Source organism: Chaetodon auriga, chromosome 14 (assembly GCF_051107435.1).
Source record: "Chaetodon auriga isolate fChaAug3 chromosome 14, fChaAug3.hap1, whole genome shotgun sequence".
NCBI lineage: Eukaryota > Metazoa > Chordata > Actinopteri > Chaetodontiformes > Chaetodontidae > Chaetodon > Chaetodon auriga.
The window spans coordinates 6,888,446-6,911,131 of NC_135087.1; the positions used below are offsets into that span (position 1 = coordinate 6,888,446).

At 43.6% G+C, this 22,686-nt stretch overlaps 3 protein-coding genes across 16 annotated transcripts in view; 2 read left to right on the plus strand and 1 right to left on the minus strand.

Moving 5' to 3' along the window:
- The first annotated feature begins 324 nt into the window (after nt 1–324).
- Nucleotides 325–7,106, plus strand: sav1 (salvador family WW domain containing protein 1). The gene is made up of 5 exons (XM_076749278.1): nt 325–651; nt 1,524–2,015; nt 4,123–4,393; nt 4,617–4,772; nt 5,506–7,106. The coding sequence occupies exons 1-5, from the start codon at nt 558–560 to the stop codon at nt 5,717–5,719; spliced, it is 1,227 nt and encodes a 408-aa protein (XP_076605393.1). The 5' UTR covers nt 325–557; the 3' UTR covers nt 5,720–7,106.
- Nucleotides 7,107–7,364: 258 nt separating this feature from the next.
- Nucleotides 7,365–17,191, minus strand: atl1 (atlastin GTPase 1). Of its 4 annotated transcripts, none has more exons than XM_076749275.1 (14): nt 16,833–17,010; nt 14,552–14,802; nt 14,310–14,444; nt 14,020–14,124; nt 13,313–13,363; nt 13,008–13,064; nt 12,644–12,736; nt 12,327–12,465; nt 11,848–11,975; nt 11,629–11,685; nt 11,284–11,355; nt 10,764–11,195; nt 10,146–10,160; nt 7,365–9,813 (listed from the first exon to the last, which is right to left on the minus strand). In XM_076749275.1, exons 1-14 carry the CDS (start codon nt 16,864–16,866, stop codon nt 9,700–9,702), a joined length of 1,683 nt encoding a protein of 560 aa, XP_076605390.1. In that variant the 5' UTR covers nt 16,867–17,010; the 3' UTR covers nt 7,365–9,699. The 4 variants fall into 4 exon arrangements, with proteins under 4 accessions (XP_076605390.1, XP_076605389.1, XP_076605392.1 ...); XM_076749274.1 differs by having other exon boundaries at nt 16,827–17,010; XM_076749277.1 differs by lacking the exon at nt 10,146–10,160 and having other exon boundaries at nt 10,756–11,195; nt 16,833–17,191.
- A 1,013-nt stretch (nt 17,192–18,204) lies between these two features.
- Nucleotides 18,205–22,686, plus strand: part of map4k5 (mitogen-activated protein kinase kinase kinase kinase 5) — a 30,586-nt gene continuing 26,104 nt past the window's right edge. For 8 of the 11 annotated variants that reach the window (XM_076749262.1, XM_076749264.1, XM_076749263.1 and 5 more), the window contains exons 1-2: nt 18,237–18,648; nt 19,078–19,319. In XM_076749262.1, coding sequence (XP_076605377.1) covers nt 19,212–19,319 — 108 coding nt within the window. In that variant the 5' untranslated portion in view covers nt 18,237–18,648; nt 19,078–19,211. Of the gene's footprint in view, nt 18,649–19,077; nt 19,320–22,686 lie in introns of all 11 variants that reach the window. The other 3 variants (XM_076749267.1, XM_076749273.1, XM_076749270.1) reach the window with 2 other exon arrangements.

A 22,686-nucleotide genomic window follows, 5' to 3' on the forward strand; every position in this document is an offset into this window, starting at 1 on the left:
CATACTTTTACCTGTAATGGATACTAATGCAGTGTGGCATCAGTACTTTTACTGAAGCAGAGGATCTGTCTACTTCCTGCACCGCTGCACTTTTACCCAATTTAATTTAATGAACCTGAACAAAAGCAAAACAATTTCAGCGACCTTTAAGTGCAAATGTTGGATCTTCTGTCCTCAATTCAGTCATAACACGTGTACATGTTTGTCACTGCTTCTGTAAGCTGTGTGTCACATCGATGAATGACTGAGCTGTGGAGCTATCAACATTGTTTGTATCCGCTTCCAGAGGGTGAGTGATCAGCTGGGCAGGACCGTACAGTAAGCATTCCCGGGGAGGACCAGCGGTGGGAGTGGATCGCTGCTCAGAGCGGACTGGACCACCGGAGCAAACAGTCATCCAGTAGCTGAAGTTAGCCGGCTAGCTTGCCGCTAGCTAATCTCGCTCTTTAAAATGTTTACTTTCCGCGCTTTGCAAACGGAACGGGATGGTTACGGGGTCGAGGGATTGTGCCATGACATTACAGCGCCGCGTTGTTGATGTTTCCGAGCCTTGAGTTATGCTCTCACGAAAGAAAAGCAAAAACGAAGCGTCGAAACCAGCCGAGGTACACGGGAAATATGTGAAGAAGGAAACGTCGCCGCTCCTGAGAAGTAAGCGCAACAAGTTGTTGGTTAGCCAGCTAGCTCAAGTTAGCGTCACTTAGCCTAATAGCGAACTAACTTTATTGCCAGTAAGTATCAAGCTAACGATAGCAAGCAGGCTGTAGTGAATGTGATTAAACACAATGACACATCAATATGGTTTTAAGCTCGTAACCAACAGCTGAATCACGTTTTTTGTAGCTTAACCAAACTAAGTTGCAAACCTGGTAGTTCAAGAGCTAGCTAGCTAAACGTTCATCTTGCTACATTAACGTCCGCTGGAGAGCCAAAGGAGAGTTCAGAGATAACGGTAAACACTCAGCTTGATAGCAACTAAACACAACCACCCGATGAAAGAAGTGTTTGAATTTTTCTTTTCTTTCATCTCTAACTGTTTCCTGTCCGCTGTATTAAGTGGAGTGGCTTACTGAAAAGTCAGATTTGATGCTAGTTAGCTTACCTTCGTCCATCTGTAAACATAGACTGAGTGTTGTCATCTGTTTCTGACTCCATGAATTGTCCACCGATGTTAAATATACTGTGCCTCTTCACTGACAGGCAATTTGCGTTTATATCTTTAATGGCTTACCAGTTACGCACGGTTACTTTGTACTTATTGGTAGTGCTGGAAGGAGTATAAAAACACTTACTTGAAGTAGCAGTACTTTGCTGTGAAATACTGCATTGCAAGTAAAGATCCCGCATTCAGAATTGAACTAAGTATGAAGTAAAAGTGCTGATTATGCAGACTCAAGTAAAGTACATGTACCTCTAAGATGTATGTACTTACTTAAACTTCTCCACTGCCCGTTGGTGCAACTGCTGTGTTATTATGTCGACGGATGCTGACAGTTGCACTTGCCTTGTTCACCTGGTTGCAGATCTTATGCCCTCATTCATCCGCCATGGACCCACTATTCCCAGACGCACAGAGGTCCCTCTGCCAGACATGGGGCCCTCTGCCTACCCTGTGGCACCCAGCCGGGAGCCTGTGGTGTCTCGCAACAAGAGTTTCCTCCGCACCCCTGTGCAGAGGCCGCCTCATGAGGTGGCCCGCAGAGAGAGCCATCGCATGTCAGCGCCTCCATACCTGCCTCGCAGTCTGGGAGACCTGCCCCACGAGTACGGAGGCTCCTCGCAGTCCTTCCTCACAGACGTGAGCCCCATGTCTGAGAATGGAGACGCTGCCCGGTATTATTACCCCTCTGAACCTTACTACGACAACCAGCAGCACCAGCAGCATCAGCAGCGCCAGCCCAGGAGGGTCCCGGACCGCTTTCCTGAGGACTATAGATACTATGAGCATAATGAACACAACTTCCAAAGACTTCCACGACAACACACACCACCAGCTCCAAGCAGACCCCCTTCAGGTAAACATGATAGACAGATATTTCTCTTTTACAGGAAAGCAAACGAAGGGTAGTGAGAGGAAATTGGAAGCAAGAGAGAGTTCAAAATGTGACAAAGTTCAGGAGTTGTTTTCTTGGACCGTGCACATGTTTTTGTCATAGTCTCTTTTGGGAAATTATTGTGGATGTAGTTTTGGACTGTACGTAGGCCACTTTGAAAGGAATTTAAGCCGTTGGCTGTCAGCGAACAGCTCAAAAGATGAATTTTATTTCAGTTTTCCTGAGGATTTAAATATTTTTAACTTTCTGCTCCACATTGTAAACATCAGTATGATGTAATTGTGTAATTTCCATGAGATCAAATGTTTAGGGGGGGCTGCAGGAATTTTCCAGCCTACTCCAAACAATGGAGAACCTTTTATTTTGTGGCCGACTTGTCAACATCATGTATATGGTTTAGTGTTATGTCAGGCCCGCCTCTCGCATATCATGGAGCCATGTTTGGAGTGAAGTTAAACGAGCATTAGGGGCTCTGCATTTTTGACCTCTGTTTGCTGAAACTTTAAGCCAACAAACTAGCAATTTGCAGACCGCCTGCAGTCAAATGTCTCAGCCTCAGACTGCTCACTTCTATGAATCATCCATGTATGTAGGTACTGCTCTTTGTATCGTTACGGCGCTGAGATGTTCGGGGGAGTCATCCACCGACAGTCAGCTGATCCTTCCTGTTTTGACAGGAACAGCATTGTTTTTGTACAGTGAAAATTGTATCCACACAAATAATGGTATTAAAGGAAATAAGAGGCAGTTTGAAATTATTCCATATGTATTTGTAGAGGCTTCTTAGTTACATTTTTGAGTTGGATAATTTGGTAACTTACTAGTGTTAATTTTGAATATAAATGAGTGAATGCTGGTGGATAATCAGTGTAGAATCATGAGTGAAAACTTTATTATTGCAGTGCAAGCACTCAGTAGCTTTACCGTTTGATCTTTTTTCGTACATCACATAATTGTCATCAGTATTTAGAACAGATGGCTCGCAGTTCACTTGAATTGTCTTCCCATTGTTTTAATTTTTATTACGGGAAGTATTATTTTAAAATGCTCTCATTGTCAAAGAACCCTGGTTTGTGGAAACTGCAGGGGAAAGCACTGATTTCACTTCATCTGCATCACCAGTTGTAAACAGAGTTCTACTCTTGACTGTTTCCAGTGAAATTCCTGTGATGCATCGAGCTTTAAGTCTGCAGCGAGTATGGCTCTCTGCCATTTTTCTGAGGGAAAAGGGCAGAGATGATGATGATGATGGTGATGATGATGATGAGGTGGTGGAAGAGGAGGAGGAGGAGGAGTGCATTTCTGCGGAGCGTCTGCACATTCCATCCCTTCACTCAGCAGCTGGCAAAGCGCTCCAGCTCTGTTGCTGTCACTCTCGTGCAAAATTTATCAGATTGTAGCCGCCATTTTGCTGAGATGATTCATTCTCAGCGCGTTCTCCTTTGTTTTCAATCCTTTCTGAGTCCCTCCAGGCGCACTGAGTCATGACCGTTCTCTATCAGTCTGACTCGTCCTCACAGCTGTTGCCTCGACATTCCTCGCTGACATTATTCGCTTATGAAAGTGCAGGACCTGTTGAATGAGCCCGCTCTGCTGTGCGCTCTTCACAGTGTTTGGGAGTTCAGTGGTTCGTTCTCTTCCGGTGAAAGCTGCTCTGTGTATGTCTGGCCATGCAGAGATCTCTGCCTTCCTGTCCAAACGTAGCAACACTCCCATTTCCTACCATTCATCAGACGATGTCGGTCAGAATAAGATGCTCTGTCACGACAGTCGCAGAGCCAGAGGAATGAAGCATCCCTGCATAAGTCCTGTTTTAAGAAGTGATTCATTGCATTCCTCTCTTATCCTGCTCTATGTTCATGTGCCACATCAGAATGACCTTTGGAAATGCTGGACATTCCTCTCTTTAAATGACATTTTCCCACACATGCTGTTTTTAAGAAATTTCCCAAAATATTTTTTTCTTTCCCAGAGGCGCTGTTTGCTGGCAGCTGCTCTCCTGTATGTTTGGTCAGACATCTCTCCTTCTCCCTCTAGGTTTCTAAAAAGAAATGTTTGTTTTGCTCAGGCATAGGTCGAATACAGGCCAAGTCCCTCGGGAACCTCTCCAGTCTAACGGGAGAGGACCTCCCCCTTCCTGCCGGCTGGACCGTGGACTGGACCATCCGTGGCAGGAAGTACTACATTGACCACAACACTAACACGACACACTGGAGCCACCCTCTGGAGAGGGAAGGGCTCCCTCCAGGCTGGGAAAAGGTGGAGTCAGCTGAGTTTGGGGTCTACTACGTGGATCACATCAACAAGAGGGCGCAGTATCGTCACCCCTGTGCTCCAAGGTATGTTGTCAGTGTGAGTTTGTGTTTCATAAAGGTGCTTTTTTTTTTTTTTTTTTTTTAAACTTCAAATCATCTTTATGCCATATGACTCAAAGCCCATAATGCTCTATTTTTTTTCCTCACTAAAGGTTTGATCTCGGTCATCAGCACCAGCATTTTGTCCAAATTGGTTTCATGCAGATGACATAAAGTATAAATACTCTCTCGCCTCCATCTGTTGCAGCGTGCCTCGCTATGATCAGCCTCCACCTTTGCCACCTCCCGTCACCTATCAGCCCCGTGCAGCAGAGAGGAACCAGCCGGTGCTGGTGCCAGCTAACCCGTACCACACAGCTGAGATCCCAAACTGGCTGCAGGTGTACGCCCGCGCCCCGCTCAAGTGAGTAAAACTATGGCGGCAACTAACACTCCAAAAAACAAACAAACGAGTGTTTACGATCACAAAATCGAAAAGTTAGCAAATCTTCACATGCAATAAGCTGGAACTACAAAATGTTTGACATTTGTTCCTTAATAATAACTAACGATTAATCGTCAGAACAGTCGTAAATTAACTTTCAGCTGATCAGTTAATCGACTAATTGTTTCCGCTCTCAGTACTGTACATAGAACACTGATAACTTCCATTAAATGATTGACACTTATCTGGTTAACAAAAACGTTTGAAAAACCTTTATTTTGGTCGTTTGAAACCTGCATACGCTCTTCTTTCTTTCGTCTTTACTCCAAACTTTATACCTTTGCCTCCAAATATGGATGAGAGTTACCGCCACATGAAGGCAGCAGAAATGTGTGTTGTGCCTGTGGTGTGTGTTTTGTTGGTCTCCTTGTGTTGGTTTTAGTAGCACAGCCAGACGGATCAGCAAATATTAGCTTATTACCATGTGTCGGTATTCTGTCATCCAATGACTCTCCCCAGCTGTCACCCTCAGTATGTACTTTGATTGCAGTGGGGGAAAAAATGACGCTCAAGGATCTGATCATGTTTTGAAATGTTACTGTCAGCAGATATATCAGCCTCAAAAGTCCAGAAGCAACCGTTTGTAGAATGAGAGGTACAAACGAAGCGGTGTTGTCATCTCACTCAAGACCGTGAATATGTCCCCCTTCAGGTATGACCACATCTTGAAGTGGGAGTTGTTCCAGCTGGCAGACTTGGACACGTATCAGGGCATGCTGAAGCTGCTCTTCATGAAGGAGCTGGAGCACATCGTCAAGTCCTACGAGGCGTACCGGCAGGCGCTGCTGTCCGAGGTGGAGGCTCGCAAACAGCGGCAGCAGTGGTACGCCCAGCAGCCCAACAAGAACTTCATAGGGAACATGTGATGTGTGTGTGCAGCAGGGACGCCTCGCCGCCACGCCTCTCTTGAGGTTTCCACAGTTTGGGAGCGGTCAGCGTTTCCTTTGAATTCGTGATTGACTCGTAATTGCCTCTTTACCAAACACATCTGTGCCTTCGCTTGATCCAAATATATCAACCAGGAAGCCGAGATTCGTTGGCGGGGGCCCCCCTTCCCCCCCCCGTGTGACACTCAATTTATGAATGACCATGTGACTGAAAGAAACACTCCGATGAAGAGAGAACCTATAATGTGCTACATCTGGGGCCATTTACAGCCACTGGCCCGAGAACTGACTCGCTCTATGGATTTCTGCTTTAAGACTGAGGAGAGCGGTCGGAAAAACTACGGATATTTGTCCAAAAAGCATCCTGAGATTGTGCCTTTTTAATAAAACGCAGCATTTCTACAATGTCTGCTCATGTCTTGTACACACCAGCTACTCCGTCATCTGTCCTGCGGGACAAAATGACCGGCAGCTTCTTCTAATTTGTTTCTGTTTGAAATACTTCGTGACTCTTTTCTTCCTTTGCTTTGTTACCCTCATAAACTGAAACCACACTCTTTTACATTAAACAAAAAGTGTGCATTTTTCTTTTTTTTTTTTTAATGACATATCCTTTATAAGACAATCCACCAAAACTTTCACAGATATTTAAGTTTTGATATGAAACACGTCTTTATTTAAAGACCTTTGTCGGATGAAGCATCACATTTGATGCGGCGGTTTGAGCATCTCGTGGCTCTCGGCATTACTGTAAGTCAGGAATATTCTCGTGTGCGTGTTTGTAATGAAACAGAAATAAGCTACTGGAACTTCATGAAACACTTCAGAAGATTAAGTTTGCCAAACAAGTGCAATTCAGCTTCTCCTTGTTTCATTCTTTCTGGATAGTTCTTGCCTCGGTAATGCCTTATTTTTATGGACTGACACGTCTCTTATGAAGTGCAGGTTCTTGGAAGCATATTCTTATTGATCGCTAAGCCCCTCTTGAGATGCTCAGAAATGTTTGTCTGTGCTGCAGATTTGATCTGGTGTCGACGGGTGCAAGCCTCCAATCAGTCGACAGGCCTTTTATGACTGTCGCTCTCACAACATAGGACAAAAACAGCTTTCACAGCAAAAGAAATAAAGTGTTTAATGCAATGTATAAACGAGTGAGAAGTCCAGACATTTCTGATCGTCCTGAAAGGGGGTGCGGTCGCATGACAGAGGGATAAGCTTGTAAAGAACCTCTCTTCATCGAGTCCTTCACTATGCAAGACGCTCTCAGTCGCCTCTTCTCAGAATGGTGTCATCAGTTTGTACATATGTGATTCTGTGGATTGCAAATACAGGACGAAAGCAATAAAGTCTGCAGTGGAGAAACGAGACGTGTGACTGTACAGTTGTTTTCACTGGAGCCTGCTGATGTAAATGACGCGTGCACAGTTCCCCTGGTAGTCCTGGTAGCTCACCTGAGGGTCAGGGTTAGTCCTGCCTGCCTGTCCCGTCTCTCTTCAGCTGCCACTGTCTGAATAAAGACGATGAGTTTAAGACGTGCGAGATGATTTTGTCACAGTGACACAATAACAGATTATTACTCAAACCATGTCTGAAACATGTCTCTGAAGAAACTACTCAAGTCTAGTTTTCATTAATTTGGTCCAACTTTATTAGTTATTTCCTTGTAACTGAAATTTTGCAGTGCGTGTGTGGAAACTGAGCAGTGCTGACTTGGAAGAGGTTGATTCGTTTGACCTTTCGGTACACCGAGGCTCCCACGACATCCGGAGTTGATCTAAGCGTTGATGGGGGCGGCTTTGGGAATGAATCGTTGAATCCAAGAATAATATGTTTCGGTACGCTTCCTGGTTGACCAGATGAAACCTTCACTACTGAACTGGAGTAAACGCGACACGATGTAAACAAATGCTACCTTTCTGACTTGTGAATGGACGCTCCAGCACGGCCATGGAGGAGTGATTCTAAAACCTCACCAATCTTAAACTGGACTTCGATGGGTGTTTGTGTGAAGGCCTCACTGATGTTGATTATACATTGTGGAAGACTCAAGAAGCCACTCCGCCGCAGCGCCTTTAAATTTTCAACCCTTGAGGTCAAACCTCAGTATAAACTTGCTAAATATGCATGACAGTGTTCCTGTACTGTTGACCAGATCTACATGGGAAAAAAAAAAAAAAAAAAACACGTTTCAGTGCTGCAGCTGTGCGTGATGCAGACAATTTACAGTGAGCTCTATGATTCAGTGAGCTAAAGACAATGAGCACACTTATACAAATGTACAGTAACAGTCTACTAAGCCAAAGTATTCAAACACCAAAAAGTGCTGTCACCAATACAAGCCTTTTGTTTACAAATGCAAGCTGTTTGGGGAGCACAAAAAGCCGGGGCCTGGCCGCTTTCACCATGCAACAGTTTTTTTGTTTTAATTTTTTTTTTTTTTTTTTTTTTTTTACAGATGATTCAACTTAAGTGTGTGTGAAGATGATGACAGAGATGTGGAATGAGGATCCTGTTCCAAAGCGGGCCCGTCGCCCCGCCTAATAACAGCTAGCTTTGATTCCTCAGTGGCCGCAGAACAGCTACATTCCTCGGATTTGCTCGAACATTCAGTGAGAAACACAACAATGGCTTCGCCCACCACCTCTGCATCACAATGGAAACCAAACCCGCTCTTTCCCCTCGACCTCAAAGACCGAACGCTCACACAGAGGATCGCCGGGACGCTGCGGATGATTACAACACAGCGAGCAGACTACAAAGTGAGAGATAAATGTCAGCTGTGTTGTGTAAACTTTGAACTGTTGTTACTCTGTTTCTGTCTTTCCGCCTGGTGCTCTTATTGGAAAGTAAATATCAGCACAAAGCAACTCCCTGAACTCAAAAGCAACACCGGTCACACTTTACATTAAGGTGCACACATTCAGCATTAACTAGCTGCTTATTAGCATGCACATTAGTACCATACTGGCTCTTTATTGGTTATTATAAAGCACTTATGAATGCCTTATTCTGTGGGCTGGAGGGTGAGGTTATTAAGACTGTAATTCATCTACAACAGCTTCCTTCCTTACTGTCATTAAGCAGTGATTAGGAGGTTATCGAGGGAAAACTGGTCATGCATTAATAAGTGCTTTATAATGAGCAAATATGCTGCTAATAAGCAGCTAGTTAATGCTGAATGTGTACACCTTAGTATAAAATGTTACCATAGCCTCCCCCCTCCAAAACAAAACACTGTATACAACTAATAAACGTGCCACTGAGTGTCTGCATGTAGCCAGGCCGCAGAGTGAAATCATTTTTACACGTTATGGCACGATACCACTTTGTCACAACCATTAAAACTCAATGTTTTTATAAACAATACCTGCTTTTAGAGCTTAAAGATGACGGACGTTAACCATTAACCATGCTGATGAGGCTCGAAACGCTTCATTATTTAACACACAGTACATATTTTGGCTTCCAAACATCGCAGATCATAGATATTGTTTCTTATAAACAGCACTAAACTTCAAACAACAGAACAATCGTCACAAATGGGGATTTCACAGATTTTGGCTATAAAGTCGTCCGTGACGAACGAAGGCAAAGAAAAAGAAGAACGTCTGATATGAAATCAAGAGCTGAGTGGAGGTTGGGTTTGCCGAGTTTGTCTCCTCTGGCAGAGTGCCTACAGTATCTGTACAGGTGTTATTTTTACACAAAGAGTGAGAGACAACGATAAATGGCATCCATCGCTGGAAAGCAGGCACCCAGTGAGGAGACGCTCCGACACTGCCTATACATGAACATTTTACGGTCCGGTATCAGGTTGAAAGAAGTGGATGTATTGGTGGGCAGCACCAGCCAATACAGGAATAAAAGAGTGCCTGATGCATGAGGATGTCCCTCCTCCTCCTCTTCCTCCTCCTCCTGTCCATCACCACGAAGTCCCTGCTGTACTCTGCCTCATCTAATCAGTCCCTCTTCTTGTCCTGCTCCTCGGCAACCTCCTCCACCTGAGGCCCGGGGAAGGCGTGGTGGTACAGGTGCCTGTGATTGGCCGCTACATTATACAGCTTGTAGAGAGCCTGTGGAGCAGAGGCGAGAGACGTGGTCACAGGTGGGAGCAGTGTGGTTGGATTGTGTGCCGCTGTATTTAATTACATGTGTTTCTGTGAGGATCTAAATGAATGATGCTCTACGTTGTTCCATTCTTGTTCAAAGAATTGGCTGCACATATTTGGTACAAAAGCTGAAAATAATCTTCAAAGTGCCCCCGACATGAGCAGCAAATCATCCAGATTTACTATTTTTATGGAAACAACAATTTAAGAAGACCTGAGGCCGTCAATACTCTCCCAAAAGACGCTCCAGCTCTCCCCGCTTTTGTAAATATTCCCACTTGGATTGCTCCACTTACCTCATTTGTGCTCCCCTGCAGAGGCGTGAAAAAGAAAAGCAGATATCGTGTGAGCACAGGCGTGCAGATATAACACAGAGCTGTTCAATAACAGGTCGTTACTGCTGTGATGGATGCAGCCTCGTTATCTCCAGCACTGATTCAAAGGAGACTGTCGCCCTCTAATGGTTTAAAGGTACTGAGTTTAGTGTTCAGAGTACAGTATTTGTCTCTGCTGCGCATTCCAGCTTAGTTTTTGGCTGATTAATCGATGAGTTAACAGAGAAATTCATCAGTTCATGTTAATGGTAGATAATTTAAACAAAAATGCCAAAGCTTCTCTGGTTCCAGCCTCTCAAAAGTCAAAATGTTGCTGGTTTTCTTATTTTTCTGTGATTGTTTAGTAGACTGTGATATATTCTGCTTGGACAAATCATTAATTTGAGTCAACTCGGGCTCTGGGAAAACTAATGTTAGTAACAGTGGAACAGTACATCTGGAACAGAGACTCTGTCTGGTGATTGTGCATCATTCAGAAAATGAACTTGAACTTGTGCATTGATTTAAACATTTAGACAGATAGATAGACACATTTATCCTTAACTTCACTGATGTTTAATATGATTTTAACTGAACTACCTGGTCCCACAGCGCACCGGCCACCTGGTCGATGACGGCGCCGAGTTCTCGGTATTCCCCGGAGTACCGGATGTAGGCCCAGGTGCAGAGAGTGATCAGTGCCAGACCCAGGATCATGTTACACAAGCTGGCAATGATGTCCACGCCTACAAAGCCTGTGATGCCCGCAGCCACGTACATGACAAAGATGACCACAAACAGGGTGGCCGGCGTGCGGGCTGCGTGGAAAATGTTCTTGGAGTCATTGTGCTTGATGTACTGGACAAACACCTCGTCGATCTCTCCCTCCAGCTGCTGCAGGTAGCGGCGGCTGAACTCCTCGCCTCCCATCTTCTTCACGCCCCGAAACACCTGCAGGGCCTCCTCTCTGATGACGCTGTGTCGCGCCTGCAGCTCGCTGGGGGCCAGGAAGGGCCGGTCGCCCCCGCAGACCTGCGAACAGAAAGCAGAGGGGCGATGAAGAAGGATCAGAGGCTGGTGGACAGTCTGCGATTCACTGAAAAGGTAAGTTTCCACCTACCTCCTCCATCTTCTTGTTGTACAGATCCTTCGCGGCTGCTACTGCCGCCAAATTATTCGCCTCTGCTGTGGCCTGAGAGCATGCAGGTGAACATACAATGATCATTTATTTTAAGGTAAGATAAGACGAACTTTATTGATAAATGTGTCGCAGCAGGAGAAGAACAAGAACAGATGCTTCGAGAAGTAAGTTTAAGACATTTAAAAAACTAGACTGCTTTACCCATTATAAACATATAGTGTGGAAAAAAACACAGTTACTATATACACCCACATAAACACCAACTATAAAGTGCAAAGTAGTAAAGCAAGTCCCAATTAAAATTCTAAAATGAGGAAGACGTACCTGCAGCATGGACTTTGGATGCGGCAGCTCCTCACCTTGGTAAATCTTGATGTACGCCTGAAACAAAGATGTAGAAACATGCTGGATTTATGTGCAGTCGTGTTTATTATTATGCGTAATTAAAGGACACTATGACTATTGAACGTAGAGTTTTATCTCTAAAAACAAAGCACAGCGTTGGCTCGCGTGTTTCACGTTAACGTGGTCCATCGCTCCGACCTTGAAGTACTCCACCAGGCCTCTGCAGGTGATTCTGCTGCCGTTGATCTCCTTCACGTCGATGTTACGAGGGCTGAGAAGCCAGGGCACCAGAACCTTCAGGTTGTTTAAGAAATCGCCGTCGATCTCTAGATGGGGGGGGGGGGGGGGGAGAGAGAGACGAGAGGCAACGGCAAGATATTTCAGTCAGAGCCTAAGTGACAGACAGACTTTACCATCCCAGTGAGACTAAAGTAATTATATGTAGAAACCTGATTCCAAAACAGTTTGTGAAACACATGATTGTCTAAACAATATTACAACATGGGCTCAGGAACACTTTTTTGGAATCAGGGTTAATGTCACCCATAAGAGCAACCAAGTAACTCAGGCCAAAAGTCCCATTTAAAGGCCTCCATTTCAAACCGGACTCTCACTCAAGGTCACAAACTTCTGACAAGGAACTATTCTGTGTCCATGAGAGACTGAGTGAAGTGTACCTTTGATTCTGCCATCAAAGTGGGGGTTGGTGGCCACTTTGAGGCCGGGGTGAGGCATCAGGAAACAGGAGATGTTGGTGAAGCAGGAGTGGATGTGTTTACGCACGTTCTGCAGCTCTTCATGCTGGTTCTCTGAGATCTGCACCACAAACCACATGCATCAGGTTTGAGAAGGTGCATTAGCGTGGTCTCGTTAGAAACGCAGATCTGTACAGCGACTGTTTAAACTGCATGTCATCATCACGGCAGGGAAATCTGACATTACAGGACTGACAGTGAAATGACTTTCAACCTCGGACACATGGACGACAGCTTACCTTCAGTCTCTTCTCGAGGAACTTCATGCCTCCTTCCTGTCCGTAGGGAAACTCATAAGGAAAGCTCCAGTCTCGAACCAGGAAAATCATGGACTAAGAAAAGACAGAAGCTACAGTGTGACTCCTGCTAATGATATCTTTACTGTACATTCTAGCCAAGCAGTATAATTTACTGCATTTTCGTAGCAGCTTGAGTACCAGACGGTTATCAAAACTTTCCGTTGCTCATCACATTTCCTTACATAACGGTCCTCAATCCAACATTTCAAGGTGCTTAAAAGATAATAAATTGTAAATGTCATTTCCTGACATTTGGACTCAACTGTTGCAAATCCATCCAGCAAGAGAAAATGATGAGGAGTACCTGGAATGGTTTGAGGAAAGTCTCCTCCATAGCTAGTCTGCCGTACTCGGTGAAAAGCTGAAATGAGACGGATGAGACACAATCAGAACGTTTGGACAGAGAGGAGACTTAAGACATTCTACCAGAGCACATTCACTTGAATATATCAGTGGTGGGTTCAACGCTGTTTCTTCCACATTTTTGCTATAAGCCAGTGCATACAGCCAAATGCTAATATGCATGTCTGACTGTCAATAGGTTTCAAATCTGGACTTTGCTCTTTCATCTCTCATTCACGCATCCGTGTTGACACTTGACAGTTTTACCTGCAAGTGCTGAAGGTCGTCCTCTTGCACATTCTGTGAGATGTTGTAAACCTGAAAAAGACCATTCGCTTACAGTATAATTTCTTTAAAGCACCTCTGAATGGAAGCTTCCACTACATTTATTTCATAAAAGTCATTCTGATGTGTGAAAACAAAATCGCACAAAGTCAAAAAACAAACAGGATTAAAAGTTAGCAGGTGAGCTAGCAGCTCAGCGAGGATTTACATAGAAGCTAGATACTAACATCAGCATGCTAACACGTCCATAATGAGGTGGTATAATGTTCACCATGTTTACCAGCTTAGTTTGGTGTATTAGCATGCTAACATTTGCCAATTAGCAGTAAACACATAGTACAGCTGAGGCTGAATGTCTTTTGCAGGTATTTGAACCTAAAACAAAGTATTGAACAAATCAAAATCTTGACCTGATGGTGGCGCAACATTAAGAATAAAGGATCGCCAAAGTGATTAAAATTCATCTTTAATGCAGACATGAAGTCTGTAAGTTTCATGGAAATCCACTTCAGTTGTTATGATTCAAAACTACAAATATGAACCTCATGGTGGCGCCGGAGGAAAAGTCAGGGATCATCAAAACTCATTACGATTCACCACTTGTACAAAATTCATGATAATGAATACATGCACGTCAGTATGCTAATCACTGAAGTAAAGCTGGGTGGGACGGGTGAAAGTCACTGTACCTGCATGGAGCTGATCATGGTGCTCAGGGCGAACACAGTGGCCGAATCCCTCAGCGTCGACTGGCTGTCGAACGTGCCCTGCGTGTCCATTAGCAATACGGCAACCTGTGAAGTGGAACAGACGAAGACACTGACCTCCACTGCAAGGTCGTCTTAATGTTCACATGCCTCTGTGGTGCTGAGGACAGCGAGTCTTAAGAGAGTGTGTGCAGGGTTAGAGAAGGAACCTGACTACAAACCTGAGTAGCCTTAAACAATATGGGCAATAAAGTAATTAAGTACGTCTTCACCTTTCTTCCGTCTGGCTTGTCCACCAGGAAGACCTCACTCCAGATCTGGATCCCGGTGGTCTCCCTCTCTGACCCCCCCCTCCAGGAGAAGCCAGTCAGAGGCTCCTCCGAATCTCCGAGCCAGTCCTCAGACGCCTGAACGCAACGGGATCCCAAGTGTTAGAGTCAGTGGTTCAAATGTCGTATAAATGTCTTTTATGTAGAATACATGCATGTACCAGTAATATGATGGAAATACTCACATATTTGTACATGTAGCGCAGCATGAAGTCCATGAGGAAGGACTTGCCCTTGCGGAACGCTCCCGCCACAGAGATGGCCACCACCTCGCGCTCTCTGACCTCCTCCGCCAGCAGGATGCGGCTCAGCGCCGCCTCGTCCAGCTCGAAGGTGTGATCGTCTTTGACCAGCAGCACCTGCACGGGCCGGGCTCGTCCATCCGGCTCCTCCTCCTCTGAGCTCCAATCGTAGACGTTTTTGTCACTGAGGGACCCTGCAGGGTGAGACAGAGGAGGGGGCGGTTTAAATCCCGCAGCAGTGCTCTGGAGAGGAAGGAGAGTGACCCTCAAGAGGGAAAATTACCCTTAAATTAACTTATTGTTAACTTGTTGTTAACCTTGAATGTTGCTGCATGCAGAGAAATGTTAATGATAAGTATGTTGCAAGCTGATATTTTTCTACAATTAATCAATTAGCTGTCAACTATTAAATACATCAACAACTACTTTAACAGTTTGACTAACTTTTTAGGGGGGAAAATGTCAATATTCTCAAAATTCCAGCTTCTTAAATGTGGATGTTTTCTAGTTTCTTCAGTCAAGTAAATATCTTTGTGTTGTGGATGTGACAGGACATTTGAGGACATCATCTTGGGTTTTGATCTGCATTTTCGGGCATTTTATAGACCAAACAACTAATCAATGAATCGAGAAAATAACGGACGGATGAATCAAGAATGGAAATAATCGTTAGTTGCAGCTCTAATTTACTTGTAATTAGCACCGGAAAGTCGGCTAAAATGCTATTATGTGAGTGAACAGCTAGCAGTCATTCACAGTGATGGGATGTGAACTTAGTGGTCCATTAAGCGAGGATACGAAAGTTGACTCCATCATTCCTTCCTGTTAGCTCCAGATCAATAGCATCGCCTGCAAGCTTGTTAATAAGAATGAATCATGCCATGCTATAGCCATCCCATCTGTTTGTATCCAGTGAGATCATGTGCATTCAGAGCTCTTTTCCGGCACTTTCCAGGCAGTGACTCAGTGTGTTTCCAAGCTCTGCTGTCTCATGTAGAGCGCTCATGCCGCATGACCGTCCTGGTGCAGAGATTTCAGCTTCCAAGCCCCATTCATGTAATGCATGCTTTATGTGCAACAAACTTGTGTCCGACAACCTTCTGCAAAGCACAAACAGGATTTCTGAGGTTAAAAAAGAAGAAGAAAACCCCTCACATGCATCCCTCACTCCAATCTGTGTGGCTGTGATGTTAATTTTAAGGATGTAATTGCTGATCAAGCAAGCCCATAAGTCCTACAGAAGGCACCGTGACAGATTAAGGAGTAAAATTTGGGAACGTGCTAAAAGATTCATGCAGGGTGCCAAGAATGCACAGTGAATAATTTAAGGAAGAATCAGCCAAGGTTTCCTTTCGGGCCTGAAGAGGACTGTCAGTTTGACTTCACATCTCTGGCAGAAGGCCTCGCCGGGGGCCCGGCACGAGCCTGCATGGTTAACCTGATCATGAAGCTGCTGCCCTTAGAACAAGCGAAGACGTCAGAAGCGCTGTCTGCTTAAAGTGGGTCAGACCAGATAAACTCTCTAATGACAAACAGCAGCATTTCCCCCTCTTTTCCTCAACCCTGATACAGTCATTTCCCCCCTTTTGCAGGCCTGTATTTGAAGTTAGGATGGGCCATGGAGTGATGGCTTTGACAATTAGGATGCTGGTCATCATCATAATCACGCTGGTGGAGGTGATAATGATGATAGCAGTCATGATCAGTGTGAAGATGATGGTGATGAGGTGATGGGGATGGTGACAAGATATTTACTGATGCAATATTACATAATTTGATGCCAGATGCACCACAGACCATCCTGAGAGTCTCAGTGTGATAAACAATAAAACCAGAAGGTTATTTTCAGGCCTTTTGGGGCCTGAAAAGCCCTGACAAAGCATTTCCTGTATGCTGATTATCAAAAACATCTTTCGCGCAGGATTTTTAATGGTGAAACGTGTTTTTTTTATTATTAATGTCTGTTGGCTGATGCTTGAGTGACCGATATCCATGCAGCGAGAAACAAAAAAACCGTCTATTTCTCACTTCAAGTGACATTAGAGATGTTCGGGATCAACATAAACACACACTGATCACAATTTAGTCGAAAGGAAAACAAGCCCTTGATGGTGGGGTCTAGAATAAACATCTAATTGGCTGCATTGCTTACACCCTCGCCTCGGCAGGAATAAAAAAAATGTATGTGCGTCAAGGAAAGCATATCAAATGTACGTACACTCACCCCAGCTGTCTCTGTCTTTGCGGTGTTTCGCCATGATTCTGTCCTTAAATCCCTGTTTGTCCGTTATTGAGCGACCCTATGCTCGGTGGTCATGGGTGTCGGGGGTTGGGAGGATGCCCTAGCTCCACCAAAGCGATGCTCGTATCGCAGGAGGATGATGGAGCTTTTATTCCCAGCGTGATGCGGGATGCGGGCATGCCGTCAGGGGGCGCTGTTGTCTGTTGTCCCCGCTGGCTGTAACGTAGCAGCTTAATAATGCGGAAAAAATGAATGTGGTTCACCGTACATTGTGTTAAAATGAACGCGACCACAGAGTATGTCAAGTATGGCTGCTGCAACTGATATCAAGTCGCTTTCATTGAGCCTGACAATACATTTTCAGCTTTAGTCGGTAGGTGGCGGTAATTACAAAGAGATTGGAACACATGCTGCCTTTGCGTACCATCGTAAATATACCCACAGAAATTTCTCTTTATGCCCAACCTATACATGGGCCGGACAGTGGAGGTAGAGGTATCCTTTATTTGAGTAAAAGTATGAGTGTGATGTAAGTACGTTTACTCAAGTAAGTATTTTTGTAGTACTTAGTATGCTATTTTGTATGTTGCTCAGGTCCATTTCATGCTAATCTATACTCCACCTCAAACCAATACACAAACTAAATGCAAATTGCTCACTAATTCAGCAGTATCAATAATCCGCGAATTTCTACAATTATATGAATATCACAGGGGTCGGTTTTCTGCAGTTAATACTTTTATGTTTGATACTTTTACTATATTTAGCTGTTCAAACTTTTGTACTTTTTCTCGAGTTAGATTTGAAATCATGAATAATTTCACTGTATTTTTACTTTTGCCTCGGTTAAAGATCCGAGTACTTCCTCCACCACTGAGTAACAGTGAATATTACAAACGTAAAAATACCGGATTACAAATAAAATTCCTGCGTTGAAAATTTCATTTAAGTAGACGTAAGGATGATGTTCTCACTATGCAGGCAAAATTAACTCTGTCAAAGTCATATTACACTACAGGACTGTTATTGCTGATGCATTACCACATAAGCAACAGCAAATACTGGGAATTTTGCCTGATACTCCTGAGATTTAAACACAAAACTCCTACTTGTAACAGTGATAACAAAAAAAAGTTGTTATGTAAAACAACAAAAACAATAAATAACTAACAATAAATGTCGGATTAATATGTTATTATTGTTAAGCTGCAGTCAAAATACAAAGCACTTCTCTCGATTTATAATGACAAGTACTTCATATGCTTCGTGTTGTAATTATTTCATTACTCAATATTTGTTTGTGGTTGCCGGACCAGACATTTTGCATTGTATCGATTTTTTCTGTCGAGAGCTTAGATCTTCCGAGGAGCTCCTGAACGCAGCATCAGGATCCTGTAACTGCGACTCTGAGAGATTAGCAACAGACTGTTGCTTTTTTCGGCTGTTTTTTTGGGAGTAAATTTAAGAGCAATACTTGACATTATTATCGTTGTTTACATATAATATTTTACACATGCGTCCGAGGCTTCTCTGAAACTGACAGCATGGGGAAATGACATGTCAGCGGCCAAACTTAATGCTGGAATTCTTGAACTCGACTGTAACGTCTGTGCTGCCGTTGAACTGAAGGAGACGGAGTGAACAGCAGCAGCCAACTGAAGTTTATTACTGTTCCTCGAGAATAAAGGGGGACGCTTTTCTTTGTTCGTGCGATTATTCGACGCCATAATACGGCGAGAGGTCTCGAAAAGACTTGAAATGCAAGACGTATTCGTCCACGGTGTTTGCGTCGTTAAAGGTAGGCACGGTTGAAGTTAGAAGCAGCAGCGAAGCTAAGTTAACGTTTGCTAGTTAGCATTAGCTGTTAGCTGACTTGCTTGGATGCTAAGCCCCTAACTCACCCTATCCGTAGTAGTGTTAGACCTGGCTCTGGCTACTTGCTGGAATGACCAGTGTCCGTGCTAACGTTTCACACTAGCTAACATTATTTTAGTGCTTGCCTTGTTGCATGTGTCACTTTGACTTGTAGAGAAATTAAATACCGAGTTTAAGTCGGTGGGTGACAGATGTCGTGGTATGTGCCAGAATATCAATGTCCGCATCTGTTCTGTTGCACATGAACTAAATGTTTGTCAAGCTTTGTGTTACCCTTGTGCCCTTTTTCATTAACATTACGTGAACGTTTCCTTAACACTTTCTTCCCAAACTTTTCCTCTGTCTCTATCAGGACATGGAGCACGGAGAAGGACCGTCTGAATCGCAGTGATTAGCTCTAATTCAGGACCCTTCGCTTCATCAAACCACCGCCAGCAGTTTTGATCAAGCCAACTAAATGTAAAGGATCGTTTGGTTCAAGCTACCATGGATATCTTTCCCCGACCAAGCGGTGAAATCCAAAGGAGGAACCCTCAGCATGACTTTGAGCTCATTCAGAGGGTGGGAAGTGGTACATATGGAGACGTGTACAAGGTAGAGTGGGGTGAGCTCTGGGTTCCCACAGCCTGTCACCAGAGCTGGAGATATCTTGGCTTACCATCACATGACTAATCAAGCCGCAGTCCTAAATTAAGGCAGGAGTGTTGTTTAATTTGGAAGTCATGATGACATGTGGCGAGCACATTTGACAGTAGCTGTTGAAGGGGGGCCAAGTTGTGCACCCAGCGCTGTAGTCTTCTTCAGCTGCAGAAATAACTGTAGTTGATACCACATCACATAATGAGCAAAGCGTGGGAATCATATTTGAACTTACTGTGCAATACTCTCACATAATGCAAGCTGGCCTATATATTACTAGTGAGATATATCACAAGACTGTTGTTTAGCTGGAATGATAGAAAGATCTGCAGCTGTTTTGGCAATTAATAAACCAATGGCAAACATGTACTGGTCTCAGCTCTCAAAGGGTTTGCTACTTTTTCTGGTCATAAATATGACAGTAAATGCAACATCCAGTGTCACATTGTGCTCTTGGAAACTGTGCTAAGCATTTTTCTCCATTTTCTGACTAAATCTAGGCGAAATAGTTAGCTATCAAGAATGTAGTCTGCAGATTAATCAATAATGATAGCAACAGTTGCAGCCCTACTGCTTGTTTTTCATTTTTGTCATGCTTATTTTATCATATAACTTGCTGTTGTCTGTTCCTGGTTGTGCAGACTACGTTATGGTTAGCTGACAATTTCCTGAGCTTGTTGGACTGTTCAAAGCCGAGTGCACAGCGAATTCTTGTGCCTGCTTGTCCATTTTATCCACTTTACTCTTTCTCTTTGTGGTGAGACCGTGTTAACAATCCTTAGTCTAAAGCAGCCGTATTAAAGCATCTATTAATGTAGAGGTAATCATTCCCAGAAGTGGATATTGGCTTACTATCAGTTATTGAGTAGAATTAGTTGTATTGAACTGAGATAATCTGCCAGACTATAAAACACCCTCAATATTGATGACATGATGGTACATGTAATAATCTGCCATAATCATATATAAATATTTCCATACTATTAGCTACAGCATTTTGATATCTATGTAACTTGTGAGGAAAAAAAAGTAAGCATTGTTATATTTATTTGCTACCTTTTGAACCTTCTCCGGTTTCACACAATTTTTTAGATCATTCAGATGAAATAGTGCAGTGTTTTCATGCGCAGGCAGCAACATTTACACATTTGAGTAAGTCAAGAGTTAAATAAACACACTGTACTGCCAAAAACAGGACTGTTCCTGAGTCAGAACATTTCTGTTTAATGGAAGTATAAACCTCTGTCTCACAGTAGCTCAAAACTTACAAATTACAGCATAAAATTCAGAGAAAATACTTCTGTATCATTGTATAAGTATCAGTTCTTCACTGGCATGTACTAGAGAGATAGATGCTACTGAATCTCACTTATCACTTTTTCAAAGAGATATGAGAAGATTGAGTCTGTACAGAAACGGTTCGGCTAAACAAGGTAGTTTAAACACATTATTCCCGCAGTCTGTTGGCTGCAGTGTGCTGTTTTTTGCTGGAGAATTTTTTTTGTTTATCCATCTGCCACAGATAAACAGGCGATCCATCTGGTCCAGGGTGTGATAGTTCAGGCAGCCTGTCATGGTCCCTCTCCATACAAAGCCTCTGTGGCCAGCCCCCACCCCCAGACAGGCCACCGGTGGAATGCTGCGCCTGGTATTCTCCCACAGCTTGCAGGCTGTAGCGCTGCAGCGGGCTGTAATATGATCAGGCCCCTGTTTAAACATGCGTTTCACTATGGGTGTGTTCAGAGCTGCACTGACAGCGGAAACACCTCTCACTGGGAAAAGTCCTCCCTTGGCCCGTTGTGCTCGGTTGAATTTAAATGGGCACAGCATTCCTCACCTTGGATGATTTATTAGATCTTATTATATTAATTTGGGTACCACATATTCCTCCTCTTTGTTATTACTGGTGATAATGATTCATTTATCTTCACTGTGATGCCATAGCCTTAGCTCAGAGTAGTTTTTTGCTATAATATTCTTTTATTTATTGGGATTCTGTGTCGAATCAGGGCTTTTAAAGGTTTCCCACACATTATTTACCAGAATCTTACTCTGATTATTTCTAGAAGTAAACAATTTTTAGGCATGTTTTGATTTTGCATTAGCAGATGAAATGCCACAAATGGATTGTCTGTGAAAGGTTAGTGATATAATGTAGTACTGATACTAGCTCTGCCTCTACCAGCATTAGTGCCAAAAATGGATGACAAAGAAGGAACCAAGGAATCCTGCACACCTCAATAAGTCTCTTATAGTGTGCAAGAACTTCCTTGTTCTTAAAAGTTGGATGTGAGGAAATATCGTCTTTGTTTTTCTGAAGTCAGTGTCTGCATTGTTACTGCAGTGAACCTTACATCTATGTGGGCACCTGTTTTCCCTCAGTCTGACACGGTGGTTGATCTTGTGTCAGATCTTGTCTCTTTAAAGGCCTGTTACCTGCCAGACTGCTCCGTCCTTCAGCCAAAGGTTGTTTCAGGTTGTTAAAGCTGCTTCGTCAGCTGAGCAGTCGGTTCAGAACTTCCCCTTTCTGGGTGTAGTACTCAGGTTGGCGTTAGCAACTTCAGGAAATATAAAGACAGGCAGGTTTTAAGCAAGTATTTGGTAGTTAGTTAAACACACTGGAAAGCAGGAGAGTCACTGACTTCCACAGTTGAAAGCCGAGCAAATGTGCCATAGTACAACAACTACACGGCAGAATATCATTCCTATGTCAAAAATATTTTTGTGAAGTTGCCTTCTGTTAGTGTTTGTGTGTATGCATGTGTGGTACCAGCTGCAGAACAAGTTTAAGCTTTGTGTGGTATACTGTTTATGTGTGTGAATCACCAGCACATTCCCTGTGTTGAAAGGTGGCCATGCTGGAGGCTTTTATGGTTTACGGTTGATTTAGCTGCTCGTCCCATCACTTCACTCCCCCGGATTAGGGAGCATCCCGTCTTGACCTGGATTTGGAAGTCAGTGCAGCCCGCTTTAAGATATAAATTTCACAAATGATGGATGGATTTGTTTTTAAATCTAATGCCACTGAGATGTAGCTGTTGGCATAATAAAATATCACATGATGAAGATGGTACTGCTCAAATATATGAAAGAAAGAGAATTTCAAGAGTGAACAAATTACACAACTTGAGACTGACTAAATGACGAGTCATCGACAGCAGGAACGTTAAAGGTTTTCTGTCATGGTTGTGGTCAGACACTGTCCAGCTTCTCCATGCTGACCAACAATGGCCACAGTTTGAACTAATGGTGACATTGTTTTTTTTAAGCAGACTTCAGGTTTGATTTTAGTCGGTCTCGTGTGAAAACACAGCAGAGGTAA